This window comes from Astatotilapia calliptera, chromosome 7, assembly GCF_964374335.1.
Source record: "Astatotilapia calliptera chromosome 7, fAstCal68.1, whole genome shotgun sequence".
Classification (NCBI taxonomy): domain Eukaryota; kingdom Metazoa; phylum Chordata; class Actinopteri; order Cichliformes; family Cichlidae; genus Astatotilapia; species Astatotilapia calliptera.
In genome coordinates this window covers 65,611,463-65,632,592 of record NC_137428.1, presented here as the reverse complement: position 1 = coordinate 65,632,592, position 21,130 = coordinate 65,611,463, and the positions used below count along the sequence as shown (strand labels likewise).

Below are 21,130 nucleotides of genomic sequence, written 5' to 3'. Positions count from 1 at the left end.
GCAATGCTCTCGTTTTTCTCCTGCTGACAATCAGGCCTTGAGAGGCAGACCTCATGTGATAAGTTAGACATGATTTATTTGCATCACAAAGGGGACACATTTCAAATCTCTGCATACAAATTATACACTCATGGTTACCTGACTTCGATTATACATAAAATAACCCTTTCTGTCAAGCATCTGTTTGCTCGTAACCTTCACAATATCTGTGCTTAACATGAATCTGGGTACAAGCAAGTCAGTAAATCAGTATGCCTTTTGAAAGAAACAGACTCACTCTCATCCTGTCAGAATTAATATGCAAATAACTCATATCTCTTTTGAATCTTCAGCAGTAATCCTTGTCCATGGAGAAAATCATATCATAGTATACACTTAGATCCTTGACTGATCCAAGTACACGCTCTGACATTAGAGCAGCGGCGAGAATGTTCTTCTTCAGAACAATATGCTGCGCTATCACTCAAATCAGTCACTGTAAGGCATGGGTAAGCCCACAAGGCTAAATCTAAATATGTAGGTCTACAGCGGTATATAGCATTAAACTCTCTCACTGCAATTTCCAAACGTTGACAAGAAGAATGCTCCCACTCTTTTTGATCAGCGTGAATCCGGCTTCATTTTATCCATTAAAGCCACAATCAGTCTGAAAATCAGCGCTACGTATAGACAGTGTGCTTAGCACGAAGAAGCAGAGTATTCGGTTTCTGATGTTCGAGATAAAGCATCGCCTCCTCAGCTGCACCAGTTAAAACAGACACTATGATGTCTATCTGATAATCTCTTTGCCCCCACAGAGGGTCACACTGGGGTCGACATCACTCGTCAACCCCGAGGAGCTTTTTTCTCTCTGCCTTTGTTTTTGTTATCAAACAGCCAGAAGTAGCAGCAGAGGCCAAAGGGCAGGGTCTTTATCTCCAGTGCCTGCAACCCATTTTTTACAGAGGAATTTGCCTTACAACTTAAAACTGTGCTGAGCATTTGGGTGTGAGAGCGCATCATCAAGATAAAAAAGGCCAAGACAACACTGGTGCTTAAAGAAATTATTTGGCAGTGCTGTTAAGTTTATCTCACTTCTGCACAGAAATGCAACGTAATTATGTAAGGCACGCAATGTATACACCAGGCCATTTGTAAAGTGCAAAGGAGCAGCACAGATTAGGAGTGTAACAATTTTCCAAAACCATGGTTTAGTTCGTCCCTCGTTTTTTTCTTTAGAAGGAATGGATTACAAATTTTACCACAGGCCTGATCGCTCCGTTATGATTGGATCATGAACAAAAAATTATCTCTATTACTTTAGAGCAATTCCAGTTCACTTGCTGCCAGAGAGATTATTACCATTTAACCATCCCAAAGCATTAACAACTCTACATGGGTATCACGGTACAGAAAAATGGAGCCAAGATAGGATACTGCGGACATCTGTATCACAGTTTTGATCTCGGTTTCGTAATGTTGTGAGGCAGAAGCACGGACTGATAGAATATGAAGCCTACTAATTAGGGGTCATTATCAGTAGGAGCGTGTTTGAGATGAAAAACATAAAAATCAAATCTTTGCTGTGTTGTTATTACAGCTGGTACGTAAAAGGACATCCTCTTATACGTCCAGCTGTCTCCTTTTGAATAAGTGCATTCATCAGTAGTTCATTGTACTGCTGCAGCTCCTGCCTCCCTCTCTGAGTAGTTGTCATGCATCTTTTTTGAGTGCTGGACTTTACTGTCACTGTGGCTGCGCTGTTTTCGATGGCGCTTAGACTGCTTGGTTCAAGCCACTGACAGGCAAGCAAGGAGATAAAACTGGATGGATGCAGCTTTCCCTGCCAGCAGTGTCAGCCCTAATAGTTCACTTCAGATCTCGACTCAGCCCTCTGTCATCTGACATACAAAATGTGCAGTCTTCTGTTTTTGAGCCCTCGGTCCCAGTGTTTTTATGCCCTGCCCTCTATCTGCTACTCTTCTTCCCCCCTTCTCTTTTTCAATAATGCCGTATGATCTCACGAAGTACACAACACACGCTTGAAAATTATGCTTGGGGTCTTTGTGCTAGTGCAGCCAGCTGAAGTTATCACTTCATTCACAATATGTTCTGCAGGTGTGCAAAAGGTTACACCAGCAGAAATCGGTTTTGCAGTCATCATCGCCTGGAGACCATCAATAATTTATATCCTGGAAGAAGAAGGAGTCTGATTTTGAAATTTTCTGAGGTGGGCCTTTGTATGCCAGTAAGCCTTATTTCAAAACTCTTTGGAGCTACATTCCTCCGTTCGTGTACACCATGTATTGAAGACTTATGTTTGGAACGGTATATGGGGATCTAACTAATGGTGCAACTGTTGCATGAATCTCCTTCAACCCCAATGACAAAGGTCTTATCTTTGTAATCAGATACAGGATAAACCACGTCTTATTTCTTCCAGCGGAGGATGAGAAAATGTTTGAATTATCACATTCGGCATATTTCCCATAAGAAAACAGAAGCCTCGAGCTAAATGAGATGAGTAAGAAAGTGTAGATACTTTAACTCTGAGGCATCAAAGATGATTCACTTCCAGATGCTCAAATACAAAATAGTCATGTGATTCTTGGAAATCGTGAAAATTCCCCAATCCATGCATCTTTCATTAGGTTTGAAGATAATCTGAAAGTGAACAGCCTTCTAGTGCATCAGAGCTGGTACAACATCATGCTAGGTATAAAACTGACAGACACACCTGTCTCAGCAGCATCGTGTCATCCTCTTAACTCCTTTCTATCCCATGAGTCAGATACTGCACCCAACCTCTGTCTGTCCAACAAGCGACAACAGCTAAGCTAAAACAACAGAGTATAATAATGACGTTGACTCATTTTAGAGGCTTTTTACCACTATTGTACTGTGGTAGCAGTGTGAGTGTTTCCCAGAAATTAGCTTTAATTATTAAAGGCACCCTGTGGTCAAAAACCCTCTTAACAAAAATGTCTGTAAATGTTTCAGTATTTTGCACTGAAACAAATTATATGACTTGCAAGTTTAAAGCTTCATGCCAAGACAATGTGTTTGAAAAAGCAGCAACAGCTGATTGTAGCAGCACCTCAGAAGCACCATCGTTGTTATTATGGTGTTTAATTACGTTCAGCTCATTCCTGACCATCAGATTATCAGAACAGATCTAACTTACAGTATTTACAGTATTATTAAAACTTAAACACTATCCTTTATATAGCTTGTTACTGAAACAAGACATCAACTGTGTCAGACACTTTGTCACTTTCTAGTGTAGTACAGTGGTTGTCATTATACCTTTTAATTTTTTTAAATTTGTGTAGAGATTTAAAAGCAGCTCGCCTTACTTGAACTGACTGCATGCCCCATGGATAGTGGAGTCAAAGTATCCCACAATGCTTGATGAAAACTACTGGATGCTAACCAAATACATTATTCTGACAAAAGTAGTGGGCCACCTACACATTACACATGAAGGAGCTGTTCAGAGATAGAAACCATGAAGCTCCTGGTGCACAGTTTTGGCGCTAACGTTAATGCCAGAGGAAGCTTGTAACTCTGTAGTTATTGACTTAGCCATGCTGGCGACTTTTACGCACTACTTGCCCATGCTCTGTGATTTTAGATGGTCTGCTACTTTGTGGCTGAGTTGCTGTGGTTTCTAAACACTTTTCAATAATACCAGGAGGAAATACATTTCACAGACTAACTTGTGCATACGTCCTTTTAGAGCACCACACTTGAATTAAACGAGCTCTTTAGAACGACTCATTCTTTCCCAAATGTTTGTAAAGTGCATTGCCAGGTGCTTGATTTTATACAACTTTGGCAATGGAACTAAAAACAACTGAAGTGAGAGATTAAGAGATGTGGTCCAATACTTTTTGTCCAAATAATAAATGTTAATACATACCATCATGTATTTCAACAATGGAAAAAAAACACAGCGGAATGAGGAATGAGAGGAGCATATCATAACATGAACTATTCTAAGATCATTTTAAGAATTAATCGAGAAAACACACTCAGTATAATAAAAAAAAAAGCATGCCACATTAACTTTTTTCAGCAGGTGTTCTGTCAGGTTTTAGCTGTGAGCAATGACGTAATTAGTGGTGCAGAGAAAATGAGCTGAGTATCGTCTGAAAGTGTTTCTACACTTTGTCGATAAGTTCACAATAAATTCTATTACACTGAACTCCTTAATTGGGAAGTAGGCAGTATTAAACGACACAATCAACAGCTGCTTTAAACTGACTCTAACCCAAAGACATAATTATAGTTTCTCACGTGAGTGCGTATTGTAAAAGATAATAATTTGGTGAGTGTATAAACACAAGCTGTCCTATGTTGCACTATGAAGACATAAAGCTGAACTGCAAAGAGGCTGTCAAAAAGGGGTTAAAAAAGGATATTTAACCCTTTCGCAGTATTTTACTTGTAAGTCTTTGTCTAAATCCATTTGCCACAGAGATTTCTGAAAGATCTTCTTCATGTGTAGCCATCACATAAGTGTGTCATTAATTACCAATTTCTCTAAAATTTTTGAAAATAGGACAAAGTGGGTTTAGCAGAGCACAACATGGCAATGAAAATAATTTATCCACAGGAAAGTTAGAGGAATGATGATTACAATACGCAGAACTCTGACTTAGACACATTAGTGCCCGGTTATATTTATCATGTGGGTTTAGGTACTGTTCACCGCTAATGCCGGCAATAACAAAAGGTACAGTGTGGTGTTTCAGTGTTTCTTTCTTTCTTTTTTTCAGAAAAGAGTAGACATTACAGTCACTGTTGGCATCTGTCTTTTCACTGCGGTTGTTCTGCCAGTCTCTGATCCGCTTTGACAATGCTGTGGGAGTAAAGCAGGAACCAGCATATGTTAGTAATAAAAAATGTCATGAGCAAAATCGACATGTACCTTCTCCTGTGGTAATCTGTACCACATGTTGCTGGTTCAGTCGGGGGTTGAGCAAACTCATTCAGCTGGACTGAAGGACTAAAAAGATGTTCAACACATTTCGAGCAAAAACCAACTGTTTGGTGTTGTATGTGTGGAGCTTATTTTGTTGTTGATGTCTGACACTTTTCCAATTCGCTTACATCACCAACACATGCCACCATCCACTCCACTCCACAGTACAGACTATAGTTACAGACTGCGGTTCAATTTGGAGGAGATCTGTCACGGTTCAGACACATATGTCTGCATGTGTAGCGTGTGCTCACCCCGGGCTCCCCAATGGGGCCTTCCATGTCTACATTGACAGAACTATAAGAGCCCTGCCAGATATGTAGGACGGGACAAGGTTACCTCAGCTCGGCACCAGTTCTCCTTCTAGGCAGTGGCAGAGTTTGTGTGATTTGTTATCACACACACTCTGCACTGAATGAGAAACAGACAGGGGAAATTGAAGAAGCAAAAATCGGGCAGCAGCATAAATGAGACAAAAGGATAAAAGACAGAGAAATAAGTGAGGACAGACAAGTAGAATACATCAGTTCATTCACATCTTGATTAGGCCTAGGAAAATCAGCTGGATAAATCGCTTATGCAACATACTATGATTGAGGCAATTTCACAGAGAAAAACAGAATGAGAAACAGTGCATTCACTTTGTGCAAACAGGTATACATTGACGGTATATGCAGTGACACACGCATACTCTGAAGGTCAATGGTATGAGCTCAAATGGGTGGTAATAGGATACTGGTCCTGCAGAAAGAATCGGTACTGTATCAGCAAATCTACTGCCTGTTTGAGGACTACTAAGCCCCAATATGTAGCTCTCTTGTAGTCAATTCAATGTTCAAAGACAACTGTACACACTTCATTAAAAAATGACTAAAAAGTACAATAGAGTCAGTACATACAAAGAAAAATAACAGCAGAAGGGAAATATATCGTCAAGGACAATAAACACCTTGGTTAAAGAGTTCTTCAGGCCATTAACTGCATTAAGATCAGATTATTCCACAACATTAAACTATCATTAATTCTGTTGTTGACTTACTTCTGTGCTTTTAATTATTGTCTTGCCATTTTGTTTAACCTCTCCTGAGTAAAATTGATTTGGTTGGAATTCCTAGTTACTCCAATAATTGGAAGGCACTGTTGAACAAGAGAGCCACAAAACATTACGCTCCCTCTACCATGCTTCAAAGCTGAGACGATGTTTTGTTGCAAACCTATAGTCCAGTGTGTTATTTCCCCAGAAAGTTACATTTCTACCTAATCTCTCCATATAAGATTAGAACATAGACATCTTGATTGTTGGGTTTTTCTCTCCATTATTGTAGGTCTCTACCTTATAATATAAACCGCCTTCAGATGACTGTTGTTGTAATTTGGTGCTATATAAATAAAATTTAATTGAACTGAATTAAGACCCATGCAGGTGATTGCAGAGTTTAAGTCTAAGAAATGCTAGAAAAACGGTTACTGATTTACAAGTACTGCCAGTGAAGCAGATTGATTGAAAGTGGACATTTTGAGGTTGATGTAATCACGTTTGGTTGTTTTCTCCGATTTTAAGGGTCCCACTGCATTTTGATACCAAACTACTATCAGCATGCAAAGTTATGTTCTTACACAACAACTGGTGCAAATCAGTGTGGAACCTGTTTACAGTATTTAAAGTGTTTAACCCAGCAGAGTGTGCATGTGACGTACTGAATCAAAATGAATTTTCAGCATCAGTCAATACAGACCCAAGTTACAGAAATGGATATCAAAGGGAAAAAAGTATAATCCAATATGACCCTTTGGCCTCAAATATTACATAACAAATCTTGCAGTTCAGATAAAGGCTTGTTGAGTTGTATCCAGTGCTTTTACATTCAATGTAACTTTGAATGAGTAATTGGTTCTGTCACATCAAAACGTAAGCTAAAAATTCTGTATATGAAAAAGTGTAAATAAAAACAAGCATCAGTGTTGCTAACATGTAGCGTCCTATGTATTTCCTCTTTCACAGGAGTGGAAAATTTCCAACTTTGCAGCTTAGTTTCTTGATCAAAGGTCAGAATACTGTTAGTATGTTAATTCAGAAATTCAAACTCAGTTTCACCCTAATGACTCAGTCACCGCAAAAGTGTGTCCACTATGACTAATCCCTAGTAAATGTTCAGGACACTGACAACTTTGGGGGATACAATAAGATAATTATTTCTGAAAGGATACAAGTGGTCTTATGTTTGTTCATTTGTTTGTTTTGACTGCAACTAAGCAATGTCTAGCATAAGTAAAAACACAGCCAACCTATTTTCTTCCATTCAGTTCAATTCAACGTTATTTATATGCACCAAATCACAACAACAGTGGCCTTAAGGTGCTTTATATAATAAGGTAGATCCTACAATAACACAGTTTTTGTTACTAAGCAAGCTGTAAAATTGATAATATGTGAATGTGGTTTCCTTAGACAGGCAGGCAAAGCTCCTTTCCTTTTCTATTATTATGTGACGCTTCCAGTCCACAAGCTGTGCCTTTACATTTACCCTGCAAAAGGTATATGAACTTGGATATTTTTCATCTAACTTCCAAGACAAAAGAGAATAAACACAAGTCACATTTTTTTTCCGTCTTTATTTACATCTCCAAAAGTTGATTCTGTTCATTTGGACGTAGCGTTTTATGGGAGAAATGTTTCGTCACTCATCCAAGTGACTTCTTCAGTCTCAGCTGACTGCAGGTTTCCATCCATCCATCCATCTTCTTCCGCTTTATCCGGGGCCAGGTCGCAGGGGCAGCAGCCTAAGCAGAGAAGCCCAGACCTCCCTCTCCCCAGCCACCTCCTCTAGCTTATCCGGGGAAACACCAAGGCATTCCCAGGCCAGCCAAGAGATATAATCTCTCCAGCGTGTCCTGGGTCTGCCCCGGGGCCTCCTCCCAGTGGGACATGCCCGGAAAACCTCACCCAGGTGGCATCTTTGTCAGATGCCCGAACCACCTCAGCTGGCTCCTTTCGATGTGGAGGAGCAGTGGCTCTACTCAGGTGACACCTGACGGTTTGCCAGAATCTCTTCGAGGCAGTCCGAAAGTCTTTTTCCATGGCCTCTCCGAACTCCTCCCACACCCGAGTTTTTGCTTCAGCCACTGCCTGAGCCGCATTCCGCTTGGCCTGTCGGTACCTGTCAGCTGCTTCCAAAATCCCACAGGCTAACCAGGCCCGATAGGACTTCTTCAGCCTGGTGGCTCCCTTCACCTCTGGTGTCCACCATTTGGTTTGGGGATTACCACCACAACAGGCACCAACCACCTTGCAGCCGCAGCTCAATGCAGCAGCTTCAGCAATGGAAATGCTGAACATGGTCCATTCGAACTCAATGTCCCCAGTCTCCCTTGGAATGCTGTTGAAGCTCTGCTCAACTCTGATCTCACAGACTGGGGCCTCTGCTAGGCGTTCCCAGCACACCCTCACTACGCGTTTAGGTGCACCGGGTCTCTAGGTTTCCCCAATCTTATTCAATTCAATTCAATTCAATTCAATTTCTTTATTGTCCCTCAAGGGGAAATTAGTTTAGCAGCAGGAGGATAAAAATAAACAGAACAATACTATAAAATAATAATAACAATAATAATGATAGAAAGTTCAAGGACAATTATTTGCCATTAAGGAGACAAGACGCAGTAGGGATAAAAGAGACCTGGAGTCTTTTAGTCCTCCTCGGAGGTACTCTAAAACGGCGACTGGAAGGCAACAACTCAAACTCACTGTGAAGTGGATGGTTCACACAATTAATAATAGAATGAGCCTTTCTAAGCACATTTCTATTGTAAATGGCCAAAAGTCCATCTTGCCAGCGCCCTGAAATTTTGCTAGCAGTTTTTACCAGAAGTCCCAACCGATTCTTATTCTTCACCGTCAGGTTACCAAACCAGGCAGCGATACAAAAAGACATCACAGATTCGATAAAACTTCTATAAAACAAGGACAACATCTCAGATGAGACATTAAAAGATCTCATTTTTCTTAAAAAGAACAGTCTTTGTTGAACTTTTTTAGTAGTGGCATCAGCATGAGATTCAAAACACAGTTTATGGTCAAGTACCACACCTAGATATTTATAACTCTCAACGATCCCAATATCGGCAGTTTTAATGATAGTGGGTGATGAGCTATAAGAGGACTTCCTAAAATCAATAATCATGTCTTTAGTTTTTGACACATTAAGTGAAAGGAAGGACTCATCACACCAATTCACAAAATCATCTACAATCTGTCCATGGCCTGACTCATCCCCACTGGAAGACTGACGATTACTGTGTCGTCAGCAAACTTCAGGATGTGTCTGTTTGTGAAATTGCTGCGACACTCATTCGTGTACAGAATGAACAGAAGGGGAGAGAGGCAGCAACCCTGGGGTGATCCAGTGGAGGAGGAAAGCACATCAGAAAATACATGATTCACCCTCACACATTGTGACCTATTGATCAGAAAGTCTGTCACCCAGCCGACCAGACTAGTGTCAAGCTTGAAATGATTGTAAAGCCTGTCAGCAAGTAAGAGGGGTTGAATTGTATTAAATGCAGATGAAAAGTCAGCAAATAATAATCTTGCATGGGTGTGGGGGGCCTCAAGATGCTTATACAAGAGATGCAGGAGTGTGACAACAGCATCCTCCACACCTCTCCCTGCTCTATAGGCGAACTGGAAGGGGTCAAGATGGTGTTCAACCTGCATTAAAATCTCCTTCTTAATTATCTTCTCAAATGTCTTCATCACTAAAGAAGTCAGAGCCAGTAATGCTAGTTTTACCTTTCGTGTGTAGCCCTGCCATTGTTTTCATACCAAGCCAAGCTCTTTTGAGGTTGTTACTGCTGAGTTCTGCCTCAATCTTATTTCTGTACCTCATCTTGGCGATCTTTATTGCAGCCCTCACCTCCTTCCTCAATATTCTCATAGTGGGAACGTCTCCCTTGTTAAAAGCAATTTTCCTTTTAAGAATCAGATCCTTAATATCTTTAGAGAGCCACGGTTTGTTATTAGGGAAAGTCTTAAATTCTCTGACTGGAACCACAGAGTCTGCAAAAAGAGATGTAGCTACACACCACATCAGTGAGTTCATCCAAATCAGAAGTGCTCTCTTGAAACAAGGACCAGTCAGTGCAATCAAAACACCCCTGAAGGGCTACACAACTGTCTTTTGTCCAGACATTAGTCCGCTTCACTTCTGTAAGCAGGGAGGAGGTGAATAACATTGTGATCCGAAGAACCTAGCGCAGGTCCAGCCACAGACTTATATGCCGCCTTAATTGGTCCATAACACAAATCCAGCGTTTTGTTATTCCTTGTAGGACAAGTGACATATTGAAAGAAATTGTTCAGTGATTTCTTAAGATTACAATTGTTAAAATCACCAAGAATAAAATTAGGAGCATCCGGTGAGAGAGTCTGCAGATTGCGTACCACTTTAAAAATGGCATCGGCAGCAACTTTAACGTCAGCCTTAGGATGAATGTAAACAACAGTGACAAAAATTTGAGGGAACTCCCTCGGTAAGTAAAAAGGCCTGACAGATACTGAAAGGAGCTCGATGTCAGGAAGACACAACCGCTCCCGCACAGTAAAATTATTACACCAGCCCTGGTTGATATATAAACAAACCCCTCCTCCGTGAGATTTGCGTGTTACTCCACAGTTCCAATCCAATCTGACAGGGGTCCCAAAGCCGCTGATTCGCAGTGAAGTGTCACTGTCCATATCGGTCAGCCACGTCTCGGTAAGCACCATCAGACAAGCCTCCCTGTATTCCCGTAGATGAAGCACATTTCCTTGTAATTCATCCGTTTTGTTCCTAAGAGATTGGACATTGGCCAGAATCATAGAAGGCAGAGGAACACGATTCTTCCTCCGAAGTTTTCTTACACGCTGACGCACGCCGCCTTTCTTTCCGCGTTTTCTCAAGCGGCGGGGCTTTCCAAAATTAGTCTTTGACCGGGAAAATAAATCCTCACCAAGAATCACATCTGTCCGAGCATTAGAAGAGTCGTAGATAGACAAACAGGACCACCGTAATCCAAGTAGTTCTTCGCGTGTATAAGTGATTGTCAGTGAGAGTGAATGACTCCAGGTGAATATCGCCAACAACAATAAAACTAAGTTGTAGAAGATCTCCATCTCGGCAAAAAGTTAAAACCACAGTTAAGAACAGAGTTAAAACAAAGTTAAAAAGAAAAAGAAAAAGAGAAAGAAAACGCCAATAAACACCTGCTGCAGGTCGCCACAAGAGCAGCGCCTTCGCCCTGTTGTTATATATAAGACAAGAATATAAACAGTACATTTGCATAATGACTGAAACCAGCCCACAAAACACTACGTCCAGATGAACAGAATCAACTTTTGGAGATTTACTTACCTGGATGATTGAGCATGCATCAAGAAGTCTTTATTTACAGTTCTGACATTCAGTGGGAAACAACACAAAGTTTCATGAGTGGGGGAGGTAGTAGAAAAACTGGGTGTTTCTCTCTAAGTGTGAGCGTTTAAATCAAAGGAATCATCTAAACATTTGTTAAACAGGTGTCACTAGGTCCTCTGAGCAAATAAACTTCTTTAATATTATCAGCTAAACATTAACCAGACCCATCTAGAGGAAGCTAACTGTCACTGCAAATGGATTTCTCGCAATGAAATGATCTGCAACATTTGCTGCCTCTCATTGTTGTCTTACTGTGATCAAACAACAACAGGTTAGATGATACGGGCCTAAATGTATTAGCACAGCGAAGCTTGTTACTGGTGCTGCTCACAACACGGGATGGCGCATTGTGTTAGCCGAAAGCACGCTCTGCTGATTGCAGCATTTATCTGATGGGAGACGATGGAAGTGTTGTATGTGTGTATTTGTGTGTGTGAGATGCATGCATGAATCTGTTTATGTAAATATCTTGGAATTTGGTTCACAGTTCACCAACTGTGAATCCGGTATGTCCTGACATGCAGCTGTCTTTAACACACAAATCACTTTTTCTACCAGTGACAAGACAATTTTTTCGAGTTTTGCTCGGCTCACATCAAAGAGGGAAAACAAGTTCAAAGCTTGTTTACCAGTATTTTCTTCATATTTTCCAGCCACACTGGATGTTACTTAAATAGGATCATTTCCCTCTATACAACAAAAAGAATTCAGAGCTGCAAAAAAATGTAATAGATACTGATGCTTCACCTTAGCTAATCCACTTGCTGGTACTTGTTTGCGCAGACTTTTCTTCCTGCTATAATAAGCAGGAGACATTGCTTGTATAGGTCTCATCTGTCACCCACAGCTTCTCTTATGGATTTTCCTGTTTTGATCCTTGCCATCTGTGCCGCTTCCTCTCTCATTGCTTTTCTTCCAAAGTCGACATCTTGAACAATTCATTCTTAGCCACAGATTTACTGGATGCAGAGTAATTATCAAACTATTCTTGCACAGCAGTGGCATATTTTTAGTGTCTACACTGCAAAAGGTAAACTTTCCATCTGTGCTTTGGGAAAACCTACTAAAAAACACTCAGACAATTTGGTCCAGAGGGAAACAAATTTACCCCAAAGACAGAAATAAAACGGCTAAAGCTCCCTTGATATTGTCATCCTGGCATGAAAAAATAGCAAAGCTCTTCCACGGGCAGTAAACATGAAACTAAAAACATTATGCTGAGTGAGTTTATAGCAATAAGTGCACACTTTCTGGGTTAACACTGCCAGGGCTGTAATGGAGTAAATCTCTTTTTGGTAGGAAAGGTCAAGCATAAAAATGAGCTAAATTAGTCAATGCTGCCGCAGCTCCAGTAGTGTTTTCTTAAATTTCATCACTCAGTGGTTCAGGGGGTTTTACCCATGAAGTGATTTTTCATAAATATTGATTATTTTGGAGGCGATTGTATTGTTTTGTCCTGCTCTTGTTCTTCAGAAAAAATAACAATAACAAGACGCAGTTTCATCAATTCATCATTGAAAAGTCATAGGGGACAACATTAACAGTATTACGATTATTTTTTGTGTCTCCTTTTCAGTGTGCAGTGACTGCAGTTTCATGGCAGCTCACTAGCCGAATGCACCAACACACGTATGTACGCACACACACACACACACATGCTCGCACGGGCAATGGAAAGTTTATACAATCCAGTGAAGTGCATAAGAAAAAAGGATGGCTGCTAAAGAACAAAAAAAAATGATGCACAGCCCATTGCAGGCACCGCCAGCTGGGTACAGAATTAACTACATTTTATCACTTGTCTCCTCTTAATCAACTGAAGCTAACTTGGCTGAAGCTCCCCCTCATTGTGCCAGACACCATGTCACATCAGCATTCCTCATTCCCTCCTAAAAACTTACAATTAAAACCAGATCTACCCCTGGCCATGTGTGGCTCTTTGAGCGTGTGTTTCAATACTCGCCAGTGTCTGTTGCTGCCTTACATGACCAAGTCTATGCTGCTGTGTCAGGGTTTCCCTAGTACAGATATATTATATCTTTCTTCCAGACATAATTGGGACTGGTCTCCACCAGTACAGAGTGGTACGGCTGCTAACCGCAGTCATTCCTGTCTCCCTGCCTTCGCCACACACACATGTGCACCAGGCACCAGCCTTGCACAACTACACCAGCAAGTGAATAAGAAACAAAAAACCTGGAATGTAGCTGGACCAGTGCTCTTGCACTTCAGCGATGAGATCCAACGTAATTAAAACATCTGAACGTACAGCAGTAAAGCATTCTTGTTACAACAGCACACATACTGTAGACTCAGCGACTGGATAGCTGCTTGTCTCGCATGATGACCAAAATTTTGTAAATGTAAATGTTAAATGTTAAGTGAAGGGTCTGCTGTTAAGACTTTAAAAGGAAACCCCCACCTCTGTTATGCACTTCACACTGTAATGGCAGAATGCTCTCCAATGGGTGTGCTTCAGTGCTGTAATTTACTTTTTTTGTACAACCCTTTTTTCTGTATTTGTCTTTTCAGTTGGTGATTTCACACATTTTTCCAGTATGCCCTACTGAGAAAGTTGTATTATTTTTGGTGTGGTTAAAAACAGTGTGCATTGGTTAGTACAAAGGTTTTTTTTTTTTGGTTTTTTTTTTAATCATGGAAGAAAAAGTAAGGATGCATGCAGAACAATACCACAGAGCAGCACGCCTGTTGTTTAAAAGATCTCAAATTACCTCTCGAGAGTGTTGTATTTCCCAAGCACTTGGCAACACTTCCACAAAGATGCAAGGTGTTGCTGCATTGAATTTCTGTTGATAAATCCAATGTTACATCATTTTGCATCTCTGGTTACTCTATATACTAACCATAAGAAGATGTTCTGTCTTTTTCCATCTGTTAAGATCATTAAGTAATCATTAGCTGAATGTATAAAAGGTCTGTTTGTTATTAATCAATTACATAATCATGCTTATAAAGTAGATTCAGCTGTAAGACAACACCCCTAATGTTATCACTGATTGCCGTTTTTGGAGTCGGGCTACTGGAAATCTATAAAATAAGCACAGTACTCTTGCATTGTATTCTGCTTTGCACCAAAATCTGTTTCATTCTCGGCTGTAATTGCTCGACTACTCTATTTCCACAACATTGACAGTTGCCACCCATTAAACCAAAGAAATGATCTTAAAGACATTTATATACACACAGTAAAGAGTAGCCCCTTTCAAACATAAAAAGCTGAATATAGCAGCTGTAAATGGTTGCTATTTAGCCATGAGGTTATGAATACTTGGTCCAATTTGTATGCCATTAATAATTATTTGAGTAAGGGTAAGAGAAATGCCACCAATATACAAATAAAGCAGATCAAGTATATCAAAGTGCACTAACAACAACTATTTAAATGTCTTTAGGGTGAAACTTTCCTTTGAAAAACCAAATGAGATTTGCCCAGACTTGAAAGTCATTTCACACATAAAGTGTGGTTACAAACTGGTCCCCAGGGTGGGAGATATCCCTGCGTGGTGGATATCACGTTCCACTAGACATTTTCTGACATGCACACATCATTAAGGTAATCAAAGAATCACTGTGTCCTAGCTCTAGCGGGAGCCATAAGAAATATCCCACCATATAGAATAGTTTCCTGTTCTGACAAGATACCACAGCTGAAGGAGGGAAACCCAACACCCACCTGCAAATGCAAATAACACACAGTCACACATGGTGAGAGGAGGCCCTGAGATCTCGATGAATATGTGTATATATATATATATATATATATGTTTGGGTTCGCTATCAGAGGCCTGGGCCTGAGAGCTTGAGGGTCCCGCTCAGTATCTTAGCTGTTCCTGGAAGTCCCGAGGTCAAAATGGGAGATGCCCTCAAGGGTGGTGAAGAATGACCGAGCTAAGATCCTGTGGGACTTCCAGATACAGACGGACAAACCGGTGGTGGCTAACCAACCGGACATAGTGGTGATAGACAAACAGAAGAAGACGGCCGTAGTGATCGATGTAGCGGTTCAGAATAACAGCAACATCAGAAAGAAAGAACACGAGAAGCTTGAGAAATACCAAGGGCTCAGAGAAGAGCTCGAGAAGATGTGGAAGGTGAAGGTAACAGTGGTCCCAGTGGTAATCGAAGCACTAGGTGCAGTGACTCCCACGCTAGGCGAGTGGCTCCAACCGATCCCAGGAACAACATCGGAGACCTCTGTCCAGAAGAGCGCAGTCCTAGGAACAGTTAAGATACTGCGCAGGACCCTCAAGCTCCCAGGCCTCTGGTAGAGGACCTGAGCTTGAAGGATAAACCGCCCGCAGGGGCGTGCTGGGAATTTTCCCCCCCCCAAATATATATATATATGTATTTTAGATAAAGTTTAAAACTGACTATATAGATTTCAAGCAGGCCTTTAATATATCTGGCTGCAAGAAAGCAAACTGTGTAGCTTTTATAAGCTGCTGGGAAACTGAAGCCCCCTTCTAAAAATGACTTTGCAAATCATTAAGGTATTTGAACCTAAATCTTAAAACAAGAAAAACACCTTATTGAATTTGTGACAACAAAGAAACAGAAATAAGCTTTGGCTCAAGATATTCATAAAGTCCTCTTCACAAAGCTGGGTCACTAGCTTTAGCATAATATGGATAAATCACCTAAATTACTCCCACTTGGCTGAGTAAGACAGAGAGAATGGATAGAGCGATATAGAAGTTCAGTTTGGCAGGCAGCGACTCTGGTAAGGTCAAACCACCTTCAGACTGGATGGCTGTTTGGTTTTAGTAGGAAGAAAACAAATGATGTTGTGTTTCAGCTTTCTCTGTCTCTGTAGGGTGCTTTAAGGTTTAGAGATCTTGCCATTAGAACAGAAAATGTGGTAAGGGATGAGCTTTTGAACTCTGTTATATTATCACCTCTTAGGCAACTGTTTGCTAGCAAGTTCCTATCATGTAGATACAGAAATATGTCTTCATTTTGGAGTCAAATTTCCTGCCACCTCCTCATTGTAGGTCTACTCTTACTTTCCTTTTAAGACTGCTTTTGCCTCTAAAGATTCATTAAGCTATAGATTGTTTTTTCCTCTGTGTAGCTGTTAAATGATTCACTGTGTTCATTAGCTTGCCACTAACATGTATCTGCTGAGGTGCTAGGCTAAAAGTATTTGAAAACTGACAAAAAATGCACTAATACAGATAGGTGAACCAATAAGCTCTGTAAAGCTGTAAACCTTTTCAAACATTCATATCTAAAATATTGATTTTTAGTGTTTTGATGTTTATTTTTATGCTAGTGGTTCAATAATTACTACCTAACCCTTTAAGAAAATGCTATATTACACGGTATTGCATGATTTCATTCGCTACGTTATTTTCCTAGCCTTGAGCTTTATGTCAATATTCCATATGCTCAAGATATTTTATTTGCATCTTATCCAATTCACTAATCCGATACACCAGTCAGCACTCATCACACCTCTTCCACAGCTGGAGCCTCACCGCATGCCAAGTGGCCTGAGTGTGCCTTCTGAGTGAATCCTGATATTTAGTACTGTGCATTGTGTCTTCATACTCTAAGCTCTGACGTTCTATTGTGCTACTTTTAATTGTATGTGGCGATTCTGGCATTGTTGCATGTGTAGATTCAGTGTGTGTTGCAATCACTACAAATAAATGCACATGCTATGCAAAAAAGCTTTTATAAATGAGTAGATAAACACAGCAAAAATGCAGATGCTTCCACACAGGTGCACTACATGGTACAATTAAACAATTATCATCCAATCATGCAATGTAGCATGTATAAAACTGCTGAGCATGCTCAAGTGATTCTGATTCTGTGTCAAGATAGCATAAGAAAAAAAACTAAGGGACTTAAAGAGGGGGCACAGATGGCAGGAGTCACAAAGAATATCCAACTGAGTAGAGTTTCATTAAGAAATTCAGTCTGCATTACAACTATCAGAAAGACATCAGTAATCAGTGTTGAACATAGAACATATGTGATAAACATGATGCTTGTGTGAGTGTGATGTGTAGCAGAATGAAAGCAGAAGATCTGTTCCTCAGGTGACTGAGAATATGTTTGCAGGACGTGATCAGACTGTCAGCAAGAACAGCCCTGACAATTACATAGAGAGGGATATTAGATGGGTTGCAGTGTATAAACCCCTCATTACAAAGATGAATGCACATTTGACAGTTCAGTGGTGCAAAAAAAAGCTTAGGCACTGGTCTACAGAGATGTGGCTACATCCAGATGAATTATTTTCATTGTGTTCTTGACAAGTGAGTGAGAGCGTTTGTGGTAGGCCTGAACGCTTGACCCCTACACCGAAAATTATCTTTAAGGTGAGCGCTCTTTTCCAGGATGATAGCGCCCCATCCATAGATCACATAGGGTCATCAAATGGTTTGATGAGTATGAAAATGTGGATTGTTTGCTATGGCCTTTGCAGTCACCTCATAACCATACAATTGAACATTTATGGAAGATTCTAAACAAGTTAGATAATCAAAATACCAAATTAGGGAATGCTGGAAGAATGATGTTTCAGTCCTAAAGCAGAGTTCCAAGAAAACTGGAGAACCAGGTACAGCTGTTCTTGTGGCACATGGTGGCCTTACACCATACTAAGGTACTTTGTTTTTCTAGTAATTTGTCACCTGTCTCTAAACGAGTCTCACTAAATAACTACAATCCTGTACCACTGTGAACAAATAAGCAAGAAAATTGCAAACCAACTGACATGCACTTAAAACAAAAGGCACAGTAAAAATGAAGTACTATTCTCTTCTGTGGGTGATTCATCAATACAGTCACAGTCTTTCTAACTTTGTCTCTCTGTCTCTCATTCTCCCTCTCTTTCTATAACTCAGTTTTATTTGCATCACTCTGCATAATGCACAACAGCACATACGTCCCCAGGGCCTTTTTTATTACGTAAACCTGTTGCAAGAGGAGTCACAGCAGCGCTTTTACAACATCCATCAAAACAGGGGCAAGAATGTCTTAGAGTGGTTACGGATGTATTGGTTAAAAGGCAGTGAAGTCAGAATACTATTAGACTTGTCCATTGAATTCAGATATTTTCAAAGACACCAGACAAAAAGTATTATTAACACTTGAAAAGTCTGGGTACTCTGTAATAGAATCAGCTGCTATACCCAGAAAATAAAAATCCTCGCTCTGGGTGAAAAGAACAGAAACTCATCTCTGCATAGCATCACTGCAGGCAGAGCCCCCTTTACTGAAAGAGTGAATAACTCAACCCAGGGATGCTGTGCTCACCCATTTTGAACAAAACAGCCACATACAGTATGAGAAGTATATGAGAGAACAGCAGCTCCAGTCTAACTTTGCACAGAGGACAAACGAGGCAATCTGGACAAAAGGGGATCACAGTTTCACACGAAGACCAACTGGTCAGTGTTCAATTGCTTGCAGCGCCAGTACTCTTGAAAAGCACTATTCTAGCTGCAGGAATCCCTTCCTCCTGTCACTTAAAGTTTCACAGTTCTTTGAGGAGGCAGGAGCTGCAGGAATCGTGCAGAAAGTGAAACTGAGAGAATGCAGCCTACTTATCTATATAAATCTTCAATGTTCTGACATTTGTGCAGTCTGTTATTGATTTTAAAACCTGCTGTGGGGAGAGAGAAGTAACTCTGCAAGTGGCATAATTTAAAATGTGTACATGTATGAATGCAAAGTGGAAAGGGGGTTCTTGTTAAATTGACCTGCTTTATCCTTAACTTACCATTTGCATTCTTCCCGCAGATCAGGTGTTGCCAGGGTTGCAAAGAGCCCCATATCTCTGCATCACTGTTAACGGCCTGCTCCAGGATCTCCACAGTAAACTTGGGGATCCCGTTATCCCGCTCCAGCAGCGCACTGCGCAGCACCCGCGCGTACACATCACGGAAGAGGTTTTCCATGCACGCGGCCAGGTAGATCGCCGCGTGCTCATGGATCCTGACTGCTACCCTGCTGTCGACCATCCACCTGAAGAACTTCCCCACGTTAAAGATGAGTCCGCATCGCGCCGACTTGCCGCGGGTGAACTTGTCGTCCTCTGTGCTCATATTGTACAGTGACAATGCACTGAGGGCCCCGCTGATGCAGTTCATCGACACGGTCCACGCCAGGACCATCTTTATGGCACTTTGGATCTCATATTTGGTACATTTGGCGTAGCGCAAACTCAAGCGCTGCGCCTCCTTGGCGACCCTGACCAGGGCCCGGCTGACCAGAACCGAAAGCCTGTGCAGGACGTCCTGCTGTGGTGTCGGCAGGCTCATCTCCTCGTCCTTGCTCAGAGCGCTCGCCACTTCCCCGAGGCTCCACGGCACATCCTCAAGCTCGGGTAGTTTAGCGCATTGCCCGGTGCACTCCAGGATCTCGGCGTCTTCGACCAGGACCGTGTTAACAGTGTCCAGACTGTTGTGTCGACTGTGCATCGAGTCGGTTAAATGCCAATAATTCCCTCCATGTGCCTCTGAGCAGCACAGCGACGCACTGGAAGACCTGAAGGAGTCGGCGGCTCCACCATAACCCGAGTCTAGCGTCAAATCCTCCAGGGTCCTTGCTACTGACTTGCTACTCCTTGCCATAACTGCGCTTCATACTGTAAAAAGAGGGCTTGGAAAAAGTGGGGGAAAATACCGACGAAGACGCAGTGTGGATACACAAGCGCCTTCCACGAGCTTGTCAACTGAAATGTTTTATTCTTTTCCCTTTTCTTTTGTTTTCTTTTGGAACTGTCCATGCAGGCATAAAGTTAAGAGTAGTATCTCCCTACAGTGCATCAACAGTCATACAGTGCCGTTCAAGCGCAGAGGCTGACAGATGGAGGCGGGACCGGAGAAAACAGAGCGCAGCTGTCAACCAATGGACTCTCGGGAAGAATCAGCAAAGCGTTTTAATTGGATCAATAAAAAAACCCATCGATATAGCTCCTGATAAAGATTGTTAATATGAATACAAACAGTAAAGGACGGGAGTACTCCGCTCATTTCCCCCCTTTCTGTCGTCTACTCCTTATAAAAGTTTGCTTCCTCAAAACTCTTGAACCGCACATCCTGTAAAATGACCAGTCAGACAAAAGACACAAATTGCACTGAATAATATATATTTTAATATAAAAGCAACTGCTTTTATGTAACTGTGTTTAGAGGACAAACCGGCCAGAGGCACAGACTTTTCACTTATTTTCTGAGGGCCCATGTCTGATCGTAACATGACTCAAGACCATTAATAATAGATTGCATGCATAATGTATCCTTCTCTGTTCCTCTGGAGGAGAACTCGTTGAAAAGATCGGAATTACTTTCAAGGTCATTATCTCGGATCCCTCAGGGTCTAACGTTAGTTTCTGCGTTTAGTTTTTTGCCCTTCCCATGGGCCATCACGGCTTTGCAGGATCTGCATGAATACATTAAATAAAGCAACACCGAGCGATACACTGTAGAAGTATTCTTTACTTTGGAGTAACAGCGATGATCGTGCATTTACAGTAACAATGTAGGCTAATGAAAGAAATGTAAGGCTGACAAAAAATAAGGTTCGGGTTCAGTGTAACAAAAAATGGTTGAGTGTAATTAACCTAAACTGGTGGTATTTACATTTTAGTTGCAGTACTTTCTGCACTGGACAGCAGCTTGGAGCAACAGTGAACCCTGGTGTTAGCTAATAAAACTTCAATTTATTGAGATTGACA

At 41.2% G+C, this 21,130-nt stretch overlaps 1 protein-coding gene across 2 annotated transcripts in view; it reads right to left on the bottom strand.

Moving 5' to 3' along the window:
* Positions 1 to 20,863, bottom strand: part of btbd11b (BTB (POZ) domain containing 11b) — a 70,101-nt gene extending 49,238 nt beyond the window's left edge. For both annotated transcript variants that reach the window (XM_026176556.2, XM_026176557.2), the window contains exon 1: positions 19,172 to 20,863. In XM_026176556.2, coding sequence (XP_026032341.1) covers positions 19,172 to 20,024 — 853 coding nt within the window. In that variant the 5' untranslated portion in view covers positions 20,025 to 20,863. The remainder of the gene's footprint in view (positions 1 to 19,171) is intronic.
* Between the last annotated feature and the right edge of the window lie 267 nt (positions 20,864 to 21,130).